The sequence below is a fragment of the Lynx rufus genome, unplaced genomic scaffold, assembly GCF_022079265.1.
Source record: "Lynx rufus isolate CCGP_SWC_20201006 ecotype Redwood Valley unplaced genomic scaffold, mLynRuf1.p SCAF_15, whole genome shotgun sequence".
Taxonomy (NCBI): Eukaryota; Metazoa; Chordata; class Mammalia; order Carnivora; family Felidae; genus Lynx; species Lynx rufus.
In genome coordinates, this window is record NW_025814829.1 from 3261450 (window position 1) to 3283130 (window position 21681).

Here is a 21681-nt window from a genome sequence, read left to right on the forward strand (position 1 = left end):
CCTGGCACTTTTGTCATTGGCAAGAGAAGACCACGCCCTGGACCTGCCGCTTCTCAAGCCTGGAGCCTGGCGTGAATCACGCAGAGCGGACTCGAGCCTGGTCTGCGGCCTAGAGCTGAGCTCAGCAGATCCCAGGTGAGCTGCAGACCCTCAGCCTGAAGCAGAGTCACTGCCGTTAACCGAGAGGCTTGGGAACGCGTGAGTAAGCGTTTACAGCGGTGACGCGTGGAATCTGGGGGTAATTTGTTACACGGCATCGCCATGGCAATTCCTGACCAGTAAGAGATCACGCCAACCTTACAAAGGTACTGCCTGTGATGCACAGAGCTGCTTTGCCGTGGAGCTGGGCTGCCCCGGTGGCTGGTCCTCTAGGGCAAAAGCAACGCAGACCAGACCGTCAGCCCACCCCGCTGCCCCCCGCGTCCCGCATCCCCACCCACCGCCCGCGCCGCACTCACCTGAGTCTGACGCCGCTGGGCTCACCAGGCTCAGTAGCTCCCGCTCCTTCTCATAGTCCCCTTTGCAGAGCAGCTGCCCCTCCTTCAGGACAAACTCATCGCCCTTCTGGAGCTGCCGCTCACAGACACAGCAGCAGAAGCAGCTCAGGTGGTACACGCTCTTCTGGGCCCGCATGACGAACTCATTGGGCGCGATGGCCTCGAAGCAGCCCCCACATTTGACAGCAAACAGCCTGGCAGCAGGGGAGAAAGGGAAGCAGGGTCTTTGAGAAAGGTCGGATCGGGGCCAGCTGGCCTCAGGTCAACAGCACCCGAGACTCCAAGCCCCGGGGTGAGGATGCTTGGGAACGAAATACACTTGAAATCCAGATGCTGGGTTCCCGGAGGAGGCCGAACCAAGGGATTCGGGTGAGTGACGCACAGAGGCTTACAAAACGCAGGGGCAGAGGTGCTGGGAACAGTCTGAGCTAATGCCCAGGGTGTAACTGGGGTCATCTAGGACATGGTCCTCCCAGAGGGTGGTCTACACACAGCGCCAGGCAGCTGCCCAGAATCCCCGGGGAGTAATCCAAATGTCCGGGCCCGCTCCCATCAGTGCGCAAAAGGGGGAGCCCCAGAACGTGAATCCGTAGCAAGCCGGCCAGGGCGTGCCGACGCGTCATCTGGTTTCGGAGGGATAAACTGCACCCCGGCTTCCCAGCGTGGCGTTGGGTGAACGCAGCTCTCTCTCAGGCCTTCGTTCTTATTTCATTTCAGTTAATTTCAACAAGCCACAGAAGGGGGTGTCTGTCTATGCCGAACCAAAGCAGTAGGGACTAGTGACATGAGATGAATAAAAGAAAATCCCTTTCAGAAATGAGCGCAGGCTAACGGAAGAGACAGGACACATCTAAATGACGGCGGCGGGACACGGAGGAGGAAACAAGAACGATCCGATGGGGGGGGGGGGGCGCCTAGAGTCAGCTGCCCGTTATCATGAGGTCAGTGCATCTTGGTGAAAGGAAAGACAGGAAGGCTGGCAGGCTGACGGCCTAAAGGGGTGGGGAGGAGGGGACCCCCTGTGTGAAGGTCTGAAGTCGCAACAGTGCCCGGGTGTGCTCCAGCAGGCTGGAGGTGGGGCACCTCAAGAGTTGGGGGACAGGTGAGGCCAGTCGTGACCGCTCACACGCTCAGGCTGAACAGCGTGTGGCAAGCAGTGGAGAGTCCCTGAGCAATTTTTAACATGGTAAGAGCCCTGTTTAGGAGAAGCAACTCTTTGTAGTACAAAGGGTAGAGCAGAGACCGGGGTCACTGATACGGCAGCAGCAGGGAACCAGAGAGGAGGGGACCAGAACCCACAATCTGGAGACGGGGAAGCTCCCGGGCTCCTGGTGGGCAGAGCTGGAGGAGGATGATGATGATGATGACGATGATGTCTCCACTCCTACAAACACACCGTGCCTGATTCGCTTCTGGGCGTATTTACACCATTTACACCAATCCACCCTCCCGCAAAGCCCGCCCTTCTCTGTCTGGTCTAACTGAATCCAACCCGCCCTCAGGACAAGGCACCAACCACCGTCTTGGGTCCAGCCAGCCTCCCCTGCCTCAACGTGAAGGAGCTGCCTCTCCTTTGAACACCCTGCCATGAACAGTCTGAGCGGGTCACTCAGTTGTTTCCTGGAGATGTTTCAAGACACAAAAAGCAGCAAGATCCACCGGGCTGGATCCACGAGCTACGCTTACAACCGTCAGCACAACTATGGGCAGGCCATTCCCCCCACCTTTGCACTCTTTTCCTGGCTGTCGTTAAGGAGTTAGGCCAATTCCTTCCAGCTCCAAAAGTCTGCCGGGGATTGCTTCCTACTGCTAACTTGAAACATCTTAATCTTGCCTTATCATTGAGATTTTCCTATGTTTATAACTTCTCCTGCCAACAGCCTGTAGTTGAAGAACAAGGCCTATGGAATATAGCCCACAAGCTCTTGCACATGCTGGAGACTCCGTAAGAGTGATCTGACCCACGGATCTAACTTGTTCTCCTAAAACGACCTGTGCAAAGAGCCTCACGTAGGGACTGCCACACGGCGGGTCCCAATAAAAGCCACTTGTTTCTTCGTCCCCCCACCCCAGGCCAGTAACAGTTCAGGGCAGTCTGGGACAGACTAAAATTTACAGCAGATCTATTTCTTCTTCTCTTTTTTTAAAACTGCCTCATGATGACGTAATTGCCTTCATCGACGCCTTTGGCATAAGCACAGAGATGATAGGCCCTGAAAACATCTCAGGGATTGATGCATTATACCACTCACTTTTGTATCTCCAAAATAAAGTTGTTTTGTTTTTTAAGTACTAGCACAACAGGGAGAAAAGAATCTCTCTCCAAACCGATCTCTCTGTTTGTCCTCACATCCAGCGAAGTCAACGGACACCGACAGTTCAGATGGCGTAGGGCGGGGATGGTGGCAGGAAGACGAAATGGCCAGAGGGCATAAAAACTCCAAGACCCCCCCCCCCCCCCGTGAAGACAAGACACAATGGACTCAGAGCACATCCAGGTGGCCGAGGCCACCGTGTTCTGCTAACAGGCCTCATGCCGGCAGCAACTGAGGAAGCAGAAGTAACTGAAGGGCATTTTTCTATAGACAGGCCGACCACCAAAATGGCTTCAGTGTGGCCAATCCCAACACAAAAGCTCTTTCCCACATTCACTTACTCATTCAGTCTTTTCTTTTTTTTTCCCATTCATTCCAAAAGTTCATTCAGATATTCATTTACAGTCTGCTCTTCTTTTCACTCCCTCATTCAGAAGTACCTACCGTGCACTAACACCATCCACTGTCTGTCTTAACTGGGAGGGGAAGAAACCACCACCCGGGCAGCACTCGTGTGTGTAAACAAGTCTACACGGAGTGTCTGTCAGGTGTGGGTCACCGTTGTCGGCACAAAATTATACAAGGTCCTCAACCCCGTGGAGCACAGCAAACAAACAAACAAGAATCAAATAATGTCCACCCGTAGAGAATTACCTGTGGGAAACAGAAAACACAAACAGTACAAGGCAATGTCCAGTGAACAGAAAACAGAATGGCATAAAGCCATAGTTTGTTGGTAATACAATCAATCGCTTCCCAGCTCTGAAGCCATACTGGTTTATGGCGTGAAGTCTGCATGTTTGTCTTAGAAGCTTCCTGGAAGAAGGGAACCGTTTTGAGGGTGGAGAGGAAGTGAAGGAGGGGTTCCCAAAGAGGCATTGCACATGGATTGGCGAAAGAAAAACGGAGGCCATTCAGATTCTTCGGGTGGAGGAAGCCAAGGCTTGGGGAAGAGAATGAGGCTGCCTCTGGTGAATCCATGACGGAACAGCCTCCCAGGACAGAGGCCAGCGGTAGCTGATTCCAGCTCAGCACAGGATCGGGAAGGCATGAGCTCGCGGTCTCTCAACCCAGGCCCTGGGTCACCACATGGGCCCCTACGCCCACCCTTGGCCATCAAGAGCACCTTAGAAACACCCATCCTGATATGCCTGCCCTCTGCCTCTCAACTTCCAAGGGGCCGACGTGGCTCCTTTCCCCCTGACGACAGCCCAAAACCAGAATTCCAGATGCCAGCGGCCCCGCCTTTTCCTTCTCCACACCAGTCCCTCAAACATTTGCTTTTGCTTCCCTGCCTCCATGCTGGATTGCCACGCCCCGGGCAGAAAATCACCCAGTTCATCCCCGGCCCCGAGTCCCGAGTCACTGTTTGCCAACCTGAGCAAACTAATCAATGCTTTTCCAGGACCCGGTCAAAGGCCCTTTGTCCCCAAAGCCCTCCTTCTCCTCCCCTTCCCCTGGAATGAACTGTTAAACAGACCCAAGGCAAACGCTCCCAGGGAGTCAACAAGCACTTGAGAATCTGCGGCCGCAGGTGGTAGCATCTGTGCTTGTCTAACTTCTACCCTGTTAATCTCCTCCCTTTTCTCCGCCCTTCTTAATTTCAGCCCCCGCTCCAAAAATCTCCCCCACGTTGGAGACGGGAGGGTCAGGGTGAGCTCAACAAAGAAAGCCCGCCATGTTGACTCAGGAGTGGCTGGAGTTGTCTGGGCTCCAATGGTCACGGTCAGCGGGGGATTAGAGACCAGGAAGAGGGGGGCAGCCCTGTTTCTCTCCCTTCTCTCCACCCAACTCTCCCCCTCCGGGCAAAGACCAGGTCAAGCTCACCTCACCACCTTGACTCTTGTGCCCACCCCTCCCCCCACCCACTCACCCCCAGAGCAATTCAAGGAGAAGAGGCACATGCAGTCCACCACCTGTGTGCCAGATGTATACACAGCTGTACAGGCACCAGTGTGGACCCAGCTGCCGACTACACACCTCCCACAAGTTGTTTTCTCTAAGGCTCAGACAAGCAGAGAAAAGGATTTGTTCAGAAGTCCAGGTCGTAATTAAAACACAGCCTGTCTCTTCCCAATGCCCCGGATGGCGTCCCCCACGGTCACTTCCCCCTCTGAATGCTAATGAGACCTCACTCTGGGTTCAGAGCCTGGCAGGCTGGCTGTGCCCTTGGAAAGCTAGACAAGGTTTCCCAAAACGTCCGGCTCTTCTGGGCAGACATAATAACTCCCAACTTTTCCTACCATTACGAATTCTCCTACCCGTGAAAACCCTCCGAATGATTCCTTATCTCCTCTTTGCGTCTAACTCCCTCACCTGTGACATGGGAACAACGCCCTCCAGCTCACGGAAAAGCCCCCAGTGCAGTGCCCATCCCAGAGACTAAGCCTCGTTCAGCGTTCTTCCCCCGCTGGTGAACGCCCTTGGCATGGAGACACTGGGGATGTGTCGGTCCGTGGGGCCACCCTGGCCTCGGGGAGCTCCCGGTCCCCAGCAGGCAGCAGGCTCTGGACCGAGACCACACTGCCGTGTATCCGGGGTATACAGGAGGGCAAGAGCCGGAGTGGCACAGAGGAGAGACCCGCCCCCTTGGCCTAGGGGGGCACAGAATCTTTGGTCTTGCCCTCCCCCTCTGCCCTTTCTCTTCCTCCTGCTGGCACTTTCCCCTGCCCTCTACCAGGCAGGCAAATGGCCTGGCTGCAATCCCATTCTGTGTCCCGCTCGCACCTTTTCTTGGGGAGCCCCAAGCTGGGAGACGGGCAGCCCTCAGCTTTGGTGAGAGAGCCTGTGTGGGCAGGTTCTGCTGCTGCCAAGCAGCGAGGAGGACTGGGGGCCCATCGCTTAATCTTTTGCGGCTCCCGTTTGCTCAGATACAAAAGGCAATCATGATGCCGACACGTTGCTGGATCAGTGAGGACCGTATGAGCGCGTGGATGTGCAGTGTTTTGCGACCCGTCAGGGATAGCACTAGTTTTTGTCGTTCATATTCACCCTGCCTCTCCGGCTTTTGCTCACTGGGGATATTTTTTGCCCCAAGGGGGCAACGTATGCTTAGGAGTTTCCGGAGTCCTGTCCTGGGAGAGTGCTTCTTCCTTAGCAGCGTGAGCTGCCCTGATGTGGGCACGACTTCGTCTCTTAAGAGTGCAGTGCGGCCCGGGGGGTGGGGGGGGGGGGTGAACCCAGGGGACTCACTGCTCACAGTGCTGCGGGACAGAGCACAGGCCTGGGACTGTCCCACTGCCACGGGCCAGGACCTGGGAGAGAAGCCCAACCCAGCTCCCGCCTCCCTGCCCTGTGCTGGCTGCCTGCGATGACAGTGGAGAAGAGGAGAGGTGGGTGATGGGAGCAGCGAGACCAGGCCTCGAGGGTTCTTCCTCTACCAACGGGCCTCAGGAAAGCCACTGTCCTTCCCCTTTCTTGGCTGCAGAGGGGCGTGTCTATTCCTCGTGTCTCCTCGTGAGGAGGCCACACCTGGCCACCAACACAGCCCTCTCTCCAGAAGGTGTTCTGGCATGACACGGCCATGCTCTGGTAATTCTCCAAACAAAATATTTTCCAGAACCATATCGGTCACAGCCACAGGTTTATATAGATGTAACATATGTGCATATATTACATACATTATCAATGTGTACATAAACTAAGGCCAAAAGAGATTGTGGAGGGACTCACAAACGCATACCTGTGTGCACACCCCAGCTAAAACCAACAGCTCCCTTGAATGTTCTCCTATCTTTCTACATTTTTACATACAGATTTCTAAAAAGGATTTCTAGAATTTATTTCTAGAAAAGATTTTGTGTGAAGAAAACAATTTGCCCCGAAGGCATGTCTGAAAGCCATTAGGGTTGGGTCATTTCTTAGTTCATTCCCATTTTTCTAATTCATCTTTTTTCTTTTCTTTTTTTTTTTTTTTTTTTTTTACAGGGTTGGGAATCCCTACTCAGCAGCTCAGGAGACAAGGGCATTTCAAAAGCCCATATGAAGGCGTGACACCTGAGAATGTCCTCGAGAACAAGTCTAAGGCCACCAGGAAAGAGGCACAGGATGTACATTTCAGCCTCCAAGTTATTTTACTTCAACGGGAGAGAAGCCCGTGGAAGAGACAAAAGAGGGAATGAGTCTTTCTCCAACACTCACTGGGTGCCAGCAACCGCCATATTCCTTCTATGTAGCACCTCGATGAACTTGTGAGGCACTCTAGTTCTAGAGGAGGTAGAACAAGTTTGTGACCTCAAAGGCTGTCTCACCATGTTTCCGTTCAGCCTCGTTCATGATGCTTCTCTTCCCCAGGAGAGAGACTCTGAGGTGTGTGATCATAGGCCCCTTCTCCCATTTTTCTCCGATAACCTCTCTGGCACTGTTTTCACAGGAGAAATAAGTAAAAGGATCTGGAAGCTGAGACGGCTGGGTCGCGGGACCCGTGACTGGGTCCTGAGGCGCTGCCAGGGGGTGTAGAAGAAAGGCAGGGTTAGGCACCAAGTTGATTCCTTCAGGCCACTCAGCCCTTGGGCCCCAAAGTACCTGAAGGGATCCCTGAAAGGGGTCTGGCCTCCACAGATTTAGGTTAAGAACAAGCAATGTCTGGGAGACCCTCTCTGACCCAACACCAGCATGCAAGGTCTACGCTGATTCCAAGATGAGATCATTCCTGCTGGAACCCCATCTGCTAGGGAACCTGGCGGGGACGGGGGGGGGGGGTCGCTATTTTCAGGGTATAGACAAAAACGTAGGCCAATGGGGTTGGACCCAGGAAGACCCAAGGAAGCCCAGCCACAGACTGCGCTGTGGAAACAGGGTAAGGAGGCAAAGTGATGTAACCAAATAAACTTAGGTCCGAGTCCCTACTTCACCACTTATTAGCCGTGTGATCTTGGCCAGGCGATGGTGGCATTGGTTTGTTTGTTTTTTTTTTTTACTATCTAATAAAGTGGGAATAACAAAAGCACCTGTCTCACAGAGTCCCAAGCAGAATGAATTGAACGAATGCACTGAAGCTGCTTAGCATAGTGCTTGACACTATAGTAAATCCTCAATAAAATGGTAACTATTACGATGGTGTAATGATGATGATGGAGAAAAAGAGCGGAATATGGATAGGAGAGAGAAATCCGTTTTAAAAAAAAAAAATGAGGAATCACAGTGTTAGAGACCAGGAGAATCAGGATCAGAGAAAGGAGTGTGGAGAGAGAAGGATTAGAGCAAGCAGTTCAGGACCAAGGCCGCGAACGGTGCAAGAATGTCGGAGGATCGGCTTTCTGGCGGTGCTGGCTGTGGACTCGGGGGTCAGCCCTGACAATCCAGTGCAGCCAGGGACTGAGTTCCTACCTGCTGAAGGGGCCTCGGGCCAGGGTTTGCACGCAGCCCGTCCACACGGGATTTGTCCGGACTCACCTAACAGCCCTGGCGTGTGGTTAGATGAAATGCCTTCTTGCTCTATCAAGGTAAAAAACAGGAGGCTGACTGAGGCTTCATTTTCTTCCCAGGATACCTGACTTTTTCACCCATGAATGCCCATGGCTTCCTCCAATCTCTCTCGCCCATCCCCCCTGCCCACTGCTCCATCATCCTCTAGACCCCAGACACTAGATGCTGTGTCGTCCCCACATCAACCCTGAGGCTGATGATACGACTTCCCACGTACGGCAATACCGTGAAATATGGCAGCCTCATGCATACCGAGAGCTATCCCTGGCCCTGAGGTCCATGAGGATTGAGCAAGAATACAAGGAGAAGCCCCCATTATGACACTCCAGAAGGTTCCTGAACAAAGGGTGTGTTTGGAAAGACCGAGATCTTCATTAGCCTTGACCCAGAGGTCTGCACACCTCACAGGGAGCTTCTCAAAGCTTCCACACCGTAGACAATTAAGTGGAAGGATGGCAGAGAAAATAAATATACGGAAAACCCCCGGTTCTCACTAGAGGCCAACTGGTTGCGTACTTCTTTGGCGACATAAGAAAGCAGAGCTGCTTTTCACCTTGGACAGCTGGCAACTACCGACCATGCTGCCTTTCCACGGGCACTACCAAATCTAGTTTTAATCAGGTACGCGAACCTTCGGTTGAGAGAGCAGGAGACGGTCTTTGCGTGGCTCCTGAACAAGAAGGCCGTCATCTGTGCGTCACTGTTTCCACCCTCTCCACCAGGGGGCAGCATAGCAGCACTCATTAAGTGCCATGTTGACTTGGTAACTGAGGTCATCCAGGCACAGAGACAGGGATTGGCCATAAGCCAAAACTGTCTGTCGGGGAAATCTGCTGCTGGGAGTCTGGGAGACCATGTGGCTAAACTGAAGGAGAAGTGGTGAGAGAAGAGAATTCAAAAGTATTGGGAAGCAAAAGCATGGCTTGTGGCCTTAGAAGTAGTGACAGAAGCAACCTTGTCGGCTGGCTCAAGGTCTCTGTCCTTGAGGCTGAGCCAACACCACCACAATGAGCAACTGAGCCTGTGGTCCTGGGGCGGTGGGAAAGTCTGCGAGGACAATAGAAGTGGCAGGATCTTCTATAGGAGACAGTCTCAAGGCTCTGCAGTGGGGAGAAAATGGAAAACAATAAGTGGCGGGCAGAGCCAATCAGAGTCTCTGTCTCCTTGGGGCTCCTGGGGAGCAGTGAGGAGGACCATACAATGGGATGAGAACCGCTAAGTACAACGTCTGCACGTCCTGGAGGCGCTGGGCTCACCGAGAAGCACAGGGTAACATACGTGGCTCATCGCCTATCGAAAATACTGCTGGCAATGGGCAGCTTCCATCTCGAAATGGTGGCCTAAGTACTTTCCTGGTCCTTACAAAGCGTCCATTCCAGAGTCAGGAAGACCAGATGATCACGGCATGGCGTCTGAAGTCTGATAGACCCTGGATTCAAATCCTGGTTCTGCCTTTGAGAATTTGAGTGAGTTATAGACTCTCTTGGGGCCTCCGCTTCCTTATCTATAAACGAGATCATAACTCTCTTACAAGATGTTCTGGAAATTAAACAAGACAACGTATTTGAGGTATCGGACAATACTGGCCGCTCTCAATAAGTAGAAACTGTGACCTCCCCTTATTGAAAGCAAACTCACCAAATCTGCCCATGCAAATATCTGGATAAGATCATTTATTTCAAGACAGCTGACTGAGCCAAAAATAGAACCTCATGTGTATCTCAAGGCTTTGTTCTTTGTTAGTATGACAAAGTAAATCAAAATTTAACAAGTCTTCATATGCTATTGGAGAATGGACCAACAGACAAATATGAAAGGGCAAATACTCGAGAGGAAACTGTGAATTTCATTCAGGCAACTATGGCTATGGTCAACCCTAAGTCAAGGTAAATATTGACATCAGCCAACCAGTGTTGACCAACACCCACTTTCATTGCCTAACACCCAGCATATGTTCAGGAAGTCGGCAGCTCCGTGTTTAACCAACCACAGCGAACAGTTGCTATTTAATTAATGCTGACATTATCTCGCAAATATTTGGGACAGACCCTTGCCCCGTTATCATTTGAGCTCTCAGATGACTGCTTCTTACTGAGGCTGCTGATCACTGTGTGGACCCGCATTGAGACATCCTTATTTTTGCCTTGCTCCCCTAACTGTGAAATCCCCCCCCAAAAGATCAGCCAACCCCTCCCTCACTTTATAAATGGAAAGCAACCAACGCCAAGGAAGGATCAATGACCTACCACAAATCACAGAGAAAGCTGAGATTACTGAGAAAACCATCCAGAACTTGAGGCTCGGTCAGTGATCAAGAAATAGAAGAGGTTACGTATGGCCCAACTAGGGATGGAAATGTGTTCCTCCAGCCCTTAAGCAGTACCCTAACCAGCTGAACGTGTGGAAAATGTGTGTGAGACAGTGGTCTGCTGCTTAGGAGCTCTTTCTTTTCCTTCCCCTCTTCTTTACCAAACCCTGGAATGCAGTCTACGAGTCAGACCATAAAGCAAAAGACTGTGGTAAAAGCACGGATTCCAATACTCCAAGCCAAGGTGGCACAACTCATATTACAGACTTTCCATATTGTCACACAGGCATGCAAAAATGGCAACAAACAGAAAACAGACCTACAGAAAATATATGTTTCCCTTTTAGGGAGTTAAAGGTTCGGTTTCCTTGGAAATTGTCAGTTTTCCTTTCCCTTCATCCTCATCAGCCTCCTGGGACACTCTTAAACATACGCAGGAAACAACAGAGCAGAGGGAAGGGGGTATTTTTAGCTGATAGTCCGGGCACAGATTCCTATTGTTCCACAGTTTTTGGCTTGTCTGGGTGGCACGTGGCCAATACGATGTATACTCTTACAAAGACTGTGTGCTTCCTGGGCTCTATGAGAGACAGAGCGAGCGAGCGAGAGAAAAGTATGAAGGACAAGGGCATTATTGATGATGTTTTGACGGGAAAGATTCTGAGATCCCAGCAGGGGGCAACACGGAGCTCTCTATGGATTCCGTTCGCTTTTGTCACCATCACTTTTCATTATTACCGCTGTGTTATACATCCAAAAAAAAAAAAAAAAAAGACATCCTGTCACAACCCAAGAGCTCCTTACTGAAGCAACGGAGTCCAATGTTGAATACTCCAGTATTCTGAAGACCAATGATGATGTCCCTCAATCATCCTCTAGCACAAGACAGCGTTCAAAACATTGACAGTTGTTACTGTGCTCTTTCTTCTCATGTTCAACACCTGTTCTCAGGGATCATCCCGTCTTCCAGGGCAGACAGGAAAAGACACGCGTTGACTAACAATCGGAAGAAAACATGCCCCACCACGGCACAGAAGCCACAAAGAGCTGCCATGTGGGACTTTCCCTTTCCATATCAGGGATGGAAATTATCTCTGGATAGTCTAAAGTTCCAGAATGCCTTCGGTTCACAGATCTCAAAGCATGTGCGATCTTGTGTGACATCTCAGCTCTGACAGAAGTGAGAAGAAGGGAGTTGGATTTTATGATCCTCCTCACAGAGAAGGTAAACTGGTAAACAGCATGCTGTGTATACTCCCCAAACCCAGCAGGGGTGGAGGCTCGAGTGAAAAAAAAGTCAGGTGTCCTGAACTTCCAATACAACCTCTTTGTCATTAAATTGCGTTGCCTTCCCCTTCCTGTTAGGGCCGGGGTGTACTGAGAGCCCCAGAAAGGTTTGTGATGTCTGCCCCAGTGGACGTGAGACTGTTCTGATCTCTTATTCATATTTTTACCCTTTTCAACTCTCCCCATCCATTTCAAGTCTCTCGCCATCCATTGAAAACCAGAAGACACCCCAACCAATTAGGACGGCTACTATCAAAACGAACAAAAAAATAAAACAAACAAAAAAAATAAACAACAACAAAAAAAACAAAGAAAATAACAAGTTTGGCAAAAATGTAGAGAGACTGGAACGCTTACGCACTGTTGGCTATAGAAAACAGTACGGGAGTTCCTCAACAATTTAAAAATAGAATTACCGTACCATCCAGCAAATCAACTTCTAGGTGTATACCCCAAAGAATTGAAGGTAAGTACTCAAAGGGATGTCTGTATACTCACGTTCACAGCTGCATTACTGACAACAGCCAAAAAATAAAGGAAAGTCCAGTGCCCATCAACAGATGACTGGATAAATGTAATGTGGCATCTACACTGGAATATATTGGAATGGAATATTATTCAGTCTCAAAAAGGAAGGAAATTCTGGCTCATGCTACACCACAATAAAAATAAGCCTCTTATAAAAGGGCAAATACCATAGGATTCCACTTATAGGAGGTAACTTGAAAAGTCAAATTCCTGGAGACAGAAAGTAGAACGGTGTTTGCCAAGGGTTGGGGGAAGAAGGGAACCGGGAGCTGTTAATTGGTAGAGTTTCGGTTTTGCAGCATAAAAAGTTCTGTGGACACATGGTGGTCAATAATGTGAATGTACTTAATGCCACTGAAATGTGCCCTTAAAAATGGTTAAGAAGGCAGAGTCCCTGGGTGGCTCAATCAACTGAGTGTCCAGCTTCCATTCAGGTCATGATCTCATGATTCATGAGTTCGAGCCCCGCGTCGGGCTCTGTGCTGACAGCTCAGAGCCTGGAGCCTGCTTCCGATTCTGTGTCTGTCTCTCTGTCTCTGTCTCTCTCTCTGTCTCTCTCTGCCCCTCCCCTGCTCACTCTCTGTATCTCTCTCAAAAATAAACATTAAAAAAAATTTTTTTTTAAATGGTCAAGACAGTGGGGTGCCTGGGTGGCTCATTCAGTCAAGCGTTCAACTCGTGATTTCAGCTAAGGTCATGATCCCAGGGTCATGGGATCAAGTACCGTGTCGAGCTCCATGCTGAGCGTGGAGCCTGCTTAAGATTCTCTCTCTCTTTCCCTCTGCCCCTCTCCCCTGCTCATGCTCTCTCTCTCTCTCTAAAAATTGAAAAAAAAAGGGTTAAGATGGTAAATTTTCATACGTTTTTTTACTACATTCTTAAAAAATAAAAAAATCAGAAAAACTTCTTAAACTGAAAGAAACAATGACCTTCCGTGTTCTGCCTCCTATAACCAAAATTTAGGCGGCTGGGCTCCCAGTTGAAAATCTCACATGCCAGATTCCCTTGCAGCTAAGAGTGGCCAGAGGGGGGCAGCACATGGGATTCCACTAAGGGTAGGGACAGGAGCAGGAAGTTTGGGATCAAATGACACAGACTCGGCCGGTACATACATTTTGTTGCTCTTTACCTTTTCCCTTCTTTCTACCAGGAACTAAAATGTAACACCTGGGGGTGAAACAGCCATCTCGGTATTAAGAAAGTGAAAGTCACCTGTTAAGGATGCATCGCAGAAGGAGAAAAGCCTGAATCCTTGAAAACCTTCTTGAGCGGTTGCACTTGGCCTTTTTGACTTCTCATAGGTGAGAAAAATGAAAGTCTTTAACTATTTAACGCACTGTAGTCAGGATGCAGTTATATGAAGGACTTTCCCTTGCCATCAAGGTCTAGTGCGTCCTGTACTCCTACCTGGGGCAACCTCTCCATCCAGGCTCTAGACTTCAGTCAGCACTTACCGCTTACTCAAAAGCAACATCATTTATTCTTCCTCTTATAAATTTTTTTACATGACTTTTCCTTATTTCTCCCATGCGGAGAGAAAAAAAATACCCTTCTTTTTGATCCCACTTTCCATTTATTTGATAGCCTTTGTAAAAAAATCCAAAAAGAAATCACTTCTGTTTTCTATCTCCAGTTCCTCTCCTGGTCTCCTTTAAGGCCAATGGAGTCAGGCACTTGCCCAACTCCTTCCCACAAAACTTTCTCGGGAAGGCCACTCATGACCTCCATGTCGCTCAGTCCCCATCAGCCTGAGCCCATCAGCAGCATCTGACCTCGTGACCACTGGGTTTCCAGGATCCCTCGCTCTCCTGGTTTTCCTCCTTTCTCACTAGTCACCCCTCCTTGGTCTCCTCTCCCTCACCTTGAAGCGTTTCATGTTCTCTAGTCTCACTACTCTTGGAGAGCTTATCCAGTCTCAATACTTGAAATACCATGTATGTGCTAAATGACTTTGAAGTTTCTATCTCTTCAGGAGATCCCAGATCTCCTTCCCAAATCTAACTTGCATATCCAACTACCTACTCGATATCTTCACTTGGCTATCTAATCAAAATCTCAAACTTAATAAAACCAAGATAGAGTTCTTGACCTTCACTCCCTGACACCTCGTGCTGGTTCAGATCTGCTCCGATCAATCACAATCTCCCCTTTTCTGTTGAAGGATGGCACCCCTACCTTTCTTGTTGCTCCCAGCAGACATCTCAGAATCATAACCGTCAACAAGACATTTCTGCTCCATCCTCAAAATAGAACCAGAATCTGATCACGTCTTGGGAGCACCTGGGTGGCTCCATTGGTTAAGCATCCGACTCTTGATTTCAGCGCAGGTCATGATCTCACGGTCTGGTTCGTGAGATTGAGCCCCACATCGGGCTCTGCATTGACAGTGTGGAGCCTACCTGGGATTCCCTCTTTCCTTTCTCTCTCTGCCCCTCCCCTGCTCACAAACTCAAAATAAATAAATTAACATTTGTTAAAAAATCTGGTCGTGTCTCATTATCTCCACTGCTTCCGCTGTGGGCCATGCTCCCACCATATCTTTCCGGGATCACCTTAACAGCCTCCCAATGGACCACCGGCTTCCTCTTGCCACCTGCAAAGTTCGTCTTCCATACAGCTTCAGTGCAGGGTGATCTAAGAACTAAATTAGACTGTGTCACTCATCTGTCAAAACTTACTCCCATTTTACAGATGAGAAAACAGAGGCTCGTGAAGGTCTAAGTAGTGCGTTCAACTTTACACAGCTAGTAACTCGGAAAGCCAGGATTCAAATCAAGTCTATCTGTGCCCAAACCCACCAAAGATCCACTATATCACTGCCTAAGCTAACTCTGAGGGCTGTCCTAATCGAATGGTAGGCAAGTACTGTTTTTTGCAAATTAAAAGTTCTATATGACTACAAGGCAATACCATCACGATTGTCAACCCAAGCTCCTGGTAAGTTAGAACAGGACGACTGAATTTATCAACTATATTGAAATATTTTACCTAGGAAGCAAAGGCCAGAAGTTGCCCACCACTTATTATTTTTTTAATGTTTGTTTATTTTTGAGAGAGAGAGAGAGAGAGCGAGCGCATTGGTGGGGGAGGTTCAGAGAGAGAGAGGCAGAGGATCCGAAGCAGGTTCCAGGCTCCAAGCTGTCAGCGCAGAGCCCGGCGCGGGGCTCGAACCCACAAACTGTGAGATCGTGACCTGAGCCAAAGTCGGACGCTTCACCGACTGAGCCACCCCACCCACCACCACTTCTTTAAGGAGAGCCGAGGCTCTGCAATCAGTGTCCCAGGCTGGCTCTAAACCAGGAGAGCATCAACCTTGGAATTTGCGTGCAAATGAGCAAATGGGAGCTGGGTAGAAGTGGAAAATGCTAGAGGAATGATGGCAAGCCAGCAGACACCCCCACCTCAACCACAACATTCATGTGCAAGCCTAGGATAGAATTTTCATCTTGGATGCCTTTCATATGCCTCTGCTCCCCACATCCAGCTCCACTCAGGGGATTAGAGAGCAGGGACAGACCTGAGGAGCTAGAGAGCCACAAAAATCTCTGTGAAACAGGATTCCTGGTTTGGAATCACAGTGACGAGTTATGTGTACAGATGTGAGTGTGCGCCCCCCCCCCCCCGAGGACACATGCACGCCCCCATGCACACGCACACACACACGCACCCTTAGGTTGGAGATGAAGCTTGGTTTCATCGCACACTACAGCCAGAAGTTAAAAAAAATAATAGTAATTTGCAACAACCTCTCCCCACCATGGGAATGGGGAATAAATGATGACAGACCAGGGTGTCCCCAAGCCAGTGTCTTGAAGACAGCATGAGCTTTTAGGAACGTCTGTTCCGCCCAGGAAGGTGAGCTCTCCGATCTATAAGGCGGGACCAGCGGGAGAATGATCTCACCCTGCTTCTCGGAGACCTCCAGGTGCCCAGTTACACTTTTAAGAGCAGTTGGGAAGTTAAAGACCTGTTCCTTTCACCAGATCTAAGAGAAATGTCTGCCTTCGTCCCTGGGTGTCGGGCAGATTACTTACAACTAGGCACAAAGGCAGGGGCTGGTTGTTATCTTTTGGCAAAGGAGCTTTCGTGAAGCTACCTCTCAAGAGGCTTGCAGACCCTGCCCCCGTCCGCCAGGAAGAAGAGACTTCTCCGGCAAAGGCACTGAAACCTGAGTGGCTCTCTGAGCCCTGCACACTCCCTCACCGTGAAGAACCACATGCACCGGCATCAATCTCCATCCAACCTCACCAAGAGAGCCACGCGGAAAGACAGCGCGGTAACTGTTACCCTCCCTGAAACGTACCGCTATCTCGGCTACAGTCAGGCACCGAATTCCTTCCAGAATAGGTCAGTACTTTCATGAAGAAAAATGTTCTCTGCGTCCCCCCCCCCAAACTGCAGTCATGAGACAGACAAAATGAAGGTAGACACAGGCCACACTGCATTTTCACCAACTAGCAAGCAACTTAAAGGTCATGACCAACTAACTTGGGGGGAAAGGTTATGAATTTCGCAGCATCCCTCACAAAGAGGCAGAGGGTCCTTATAACTAGCACATAATGGAAAGAAAGCGGGGAAACCCGGATTATAGATCGTTTAAGGAACGGGTTTTATTCATACAGAACCAGTGACAATCATTTGTTAAGTGACTACTATTCTACCCACCACTATCGAGGCTCAGTTCCAGGTGCTAGGAAGGTAACAGTGACTATCCCAGGCGAAATCCCAGCTCCTGGAGTTTCCCCCTGATGGAAAACAAACGGCACCAAATAAAATGTCAGATGAGGGCAAGGAGTAAAAATGCAGGCGTAAAAGAGGATGGGAAGGGCTAGGGGTGGGGACTTGTAATTTTCACTGAGCAAAGAACTGAAGGGGCCGGTAAGGAGTGAGCCTTGCCACCGGGTGTTGGAATAGCATTCCAGGTAGAAAGAACAGCAGGTGCAGAGGTCCTGGGGTAAGACGCACAGCTAGCATGCTGGGAAACAGCACAGAGGCCAGTGCAGCTGGGCAGAGGGGGCAAAGGGAAAAGTGGTAAGGGCTGCAACTGGGGAAGTCATGGGGGAGAGGCCGGATCGACCAGAGAAGTCCTTGCACATGATAGCGGGGACTTTGACTTTTCCTCTAGAAGCCAGTGGAGCAGGGACTTCGACTTTTCCTCTAGAAGCCAGTGGACGGTGTTTGCAGACAAGTGACATGCTGGATGAGGGGTTTTTTGGCTTTTATATTGAGGTAAAATGAACAGTACATATTTCAAAGGGAACAATTCAGGGGTATTCAATGTATCCGCAATGTTGTACAACCACCACCTCTCTCTGGTTCTGAAACATTTCCATCACTCCAAGATAAAACCCCTACACATTAAGCAGTTTCTCCTCCATTCTCCCCACCCCCCCAACCCTGCAAATGTGGGTAAATACCAACCTGTTTTCAGTGTCTATTGATATACTTATTCTGGGTATTACACATAAATGAAATCATTATACTAGGAGATCTCTCGTGTCTGGCTTCTTTTACTTAGCATAATGTTTTTAAATTTTTTTTTTAACGTTTATTTATTTTTGGGACAGAGAGAGACAGAGCATGAACTGGGAAGGGGCAGAGAGAGAGGGAGACACAGAATCGGAAGCAGGCTCCAGGCTCCGAGCCATCAGCCCAGAGCCCAACGCGGGGCTCGAACTCACGGACCGTGAGATCGTGACCTGAGCCGAAGTCGGCCGCTTAACCGACTGAGCCACCCAGGCGCCCCAGCATAATGTTTTTTTTTAAGTTCATTTATCTTTAGAGAGACGGAGAGCACGTGAGAGGGAAAGGGGCAGAGACGGGGGGAGAGAGAATCCCAAGCAGGCTCCACCCTGTCAGTGCTGAGCCTGACACAGGAGTTGAACTCCCAGACTGTGAGATCATGACCTGAGCTGAAATCAAGAGTCAGATGCTTAACTGACTGGGCCACCCAGGTGCCCCAGCATCATGTTTTCTAGACCACCCACATTGTGGCAAGCATCAGTACTCCATTCCTTTTTGAGGCTAATAGCCCACTGCATGGATATACCACATTTTATTTATCCATTCATCTACTAATGGATGGTTGGGCTGTATCTGCCCTTTTGCTATTGGCAACGGTGCCATTATGAACATGTGTGTCCATGAACTTATCAGTTCCTGTTTCTAATCCCCTTTGGGTATATTCCTAGGGTGAAGTTGTAATGGGATTGCTATCACTGCTGGGTTGACAGCTACCTGTGGGGAGAAAAAGGGCAGGATAAAAGCCAGTTAGGAAGTTACTGAAACACTCCAGGTAAGACAGAGAGTGAGAAGTGACCAGGGAGAGAGGAGGACAAACAGGAACACAGAAGGGAAGCCAAGGGAAGCGACGTTTGATGCTTGATGAAATCCAACAAACAAGATCCAGCAAGATGAGGACAGAGCCCTGCCCACTAGCCTCGGCCGGGCAGACGTACACAAGGGTGGATGGCTGGAAAAGCCACGGTAAAGTGGAAGGACGTGGGTGGAGACACAAGAGTAAACAGCTCTTTCTAAGAGCTTTGTGAAAAGCACAGGCCAATGGAATGCTAGGCAGAGGGGGTTAGCAGGTCAAAGGACTGCTTTAACGGGAGTAATTCTGGAATGGGTGCGGATACAAACGATGTGGCGGGAGAGGAATCATCAGGACGCAGGCGAGATGTGGGTAGAAGTGCTGGGGGTTGGAGCGACCCAACAAGAACATGAGCGGGGAGCCCACGGCATCCGGGGCACACGCGGAGCGGTCCTGGGCCTTAATCACGGGCAGGATAAGCCTCCCCAACGCGGTAGGGAAAATTCTCGGGAAGGCGTACAGGAAGGAGCCTATGTCTGGACCACCGTGGATTATCTGACCTAGTGATGAGAAGCCACTCTCAAGTCAAGACATCGCAAAACCACAGCACTGATATTCGATCCAAATAATTTTCCTTTGCCTCCCATTTATCCTTCTTGTGATGTTCCTGGGCTACCATCATTGAGTAGGAGAGCGGCTGGTTCAGGAGCGAGCAGAGTTACTGGTTGAGCTCTGCCCCTTGCACAACATGCAAAAATACTGAGGCCTTGGGTATGGTGCTGAGAGAGGTGGTTAGTGTCTTGGTAGGAAGGCTAGTAAATGTTCCCACATGTGCCACCAGGTACAAATAGGAAGCAAGTTGGAAGGTATGTGAAAACGTCTTTTTATAATATCATTTAAGGGGCGATGACACTGCAGCGGAGACAGCATGGTAAGGCCTGAATTCAAGACCCTAATCTACTGTTTATTAGCCGTGGGACCTCAGCCACCCTAATTAACCCCTGTGAGCCTGAAAAATGGGGTAATACCCACATCAACCAGTCATCAACAGCAAGTGAGGGGATATCTCTAAAAGTAGTTTGTAAAACAGCCCATGGTTACCCACACAACCTGGCTTTGCTTGTCTCAACACACTTCACGTTTTTACGAGTTTCTGCACGCGCCTGCAAAGACCATATAACAGGCAACAGTAATCCCCATAAGAAGAGCTGTACTTCTCTGGAAGTCGAGGAACAGGACAGAGAGAAACCCCAACAGCTTGAGCATGTGCCTTCTTCAAGGGTCTGGGCTCATTACCTCATCTTCGGCTAAGCCATCGGAGGCTCACCAAGAGCTACCCAGAGGTCACGATTTCCTGTTTCATCATTTATTCCCATTATCTCGCTAAGCACACTTCAGCCCTTTGGAGGGCTCAAGACAACAGAGGCCAAGATACCGAGACTAGACTCCTTACTGGGGGATTGCCTCCAGAGGGCTTTAGCTATCCCAGTGCTGAGAGCAGTCTACTTGGAAGCAACCTGCTGAGCACCAGTTCCTAAAAGGCCTGTTGTATACAGCTCTGAATTTCCATCCCCACACTAGAAACTACCAGCTCAGAGTTCAGCAAATTAATGGGATAGATGTGGGGACTGCCCCTGTGCCCATGTACCTCAGGATTTCAGCCCCACGAGAAACATCCCCTGGTCTAGGTCAGTACTGTCCAACAGAACTTCTGCAAGTGACCTATATGTGTGCTGTCCAATATGGTAACCATGCACCAAGTTTACTTACTCCTGGAGAAAGAGTGTTAAGATGCTGGAAGGCGAGACCAAAGTGGGAAAGTGAACACCCTGGTGCATTCTTTTTTTTTTTTTTTTTTAATTTTTTTTAATGCTTATTTTTGAGAGAGACAGAGGCAGAATGCGAGTGGGTTAGGGGCAGAGAGAGAGGGAGACACAGAATCCAAAGCAGGCTCCAGGCTCTGAGCTGTCAGCACAGAGCCCCACGCGGGGCTGGAACTCACGAGCTGTGAGATCATGACCTGAGCCGAAGTCGGACGCTCAACCGACTGAGCCACCCAGGCGCCCCGACCCTGGTGCATTCTTAATAGATGGTCTCATCCTGTGCCCCAACTACCTGGCATGACATCTGTCCTCTTAGCCAGCCCACGTCTTCCCCAGCCTTCAAGGGTCAGCACAAACCTTACACCCTGCTCTAAGATCACCTATGCCCACCCAGCACTCTCTGTGGCTTGTGTGGGTTCACCAACCACAAGGGCTGCAGACATTCACAGGACACTCAGGAGATTTCCGGTTGGCACCATCAAGGAGGTATTTTCCAAAGAAATGAGGACTTTCATGAGAACATCACACAATAAGCAGAATCACAACAGGCTGAGTTACAGAGTCAGATGTGCCAAATGGAGACTCTAGAAGGACAAGGTTTTGGAGAACAACAACAACAACAAAAAACCCAAGGTGAGTTACACAGGCAGAAAGTAAACCAGTTTGACTGCTGCCTGCTTTGCACAAAGAAATACCAAGAGATAAAACAGGAAATGTGTGTTTTCTGCCAGATGTGAGGCTGTTTTCAGCCGGATAGAGAGGGCCTTGAATGCTAAGCTGAGTTTGACCTCTATTTCATAGGAAATGGGGAGTCTTGGTGCGTTTTTGAGCAGAGGCGTAACTTGAGGAAAGCGGGACTACAGGAGGATTGGAGCTAGGGCCCGCACATAGGATAGACATACAAGAACCCTGGAGAGGCATGAGCCACCGTACTCTCGTATCCCATGGTCTTGAGTCCCCGGGAGTAACTTCTCCCCTCCCACCACTTTCAAGCATCCCAATGACCATCGCCTTTTATGACAGTGGGGGATCGCCACACCATACCAACGGTCACTTACGCCTTGCGAGAAGAAGCCCGGACTTGATTGGTCAGCCACAGGCCCCATTCCAGGGACGAGTCACAAGTTCTCTAAGCCAGGCAGACTGATCTCTTTCCCATTTGCCAGTGACTACCCTGAGGGAT

General features: G+C 49.9%; 1 protein-coding gene across 1 annotated transcript in view; it reads right to left on the reverse strand.

The window, feature by feature from the left end:
* Positions 1-21681, reverse strand: part of LMX1A (LIM homeobox transcription factor 1 alpha) — a 156939-nt gene that overhangs the window by 46018 nt on the left and 89240 nt on the right. Inside the window, exon 3 of the mRNA XM_047077358.1 lies at positions 459-691. Within this exon, the coding sequence (XP_046933314.1) occupies positions 459-691 (233 nt within the window). The remainder of the gene's footprint in view (positions 1-458; positions 692-21681) is intronic.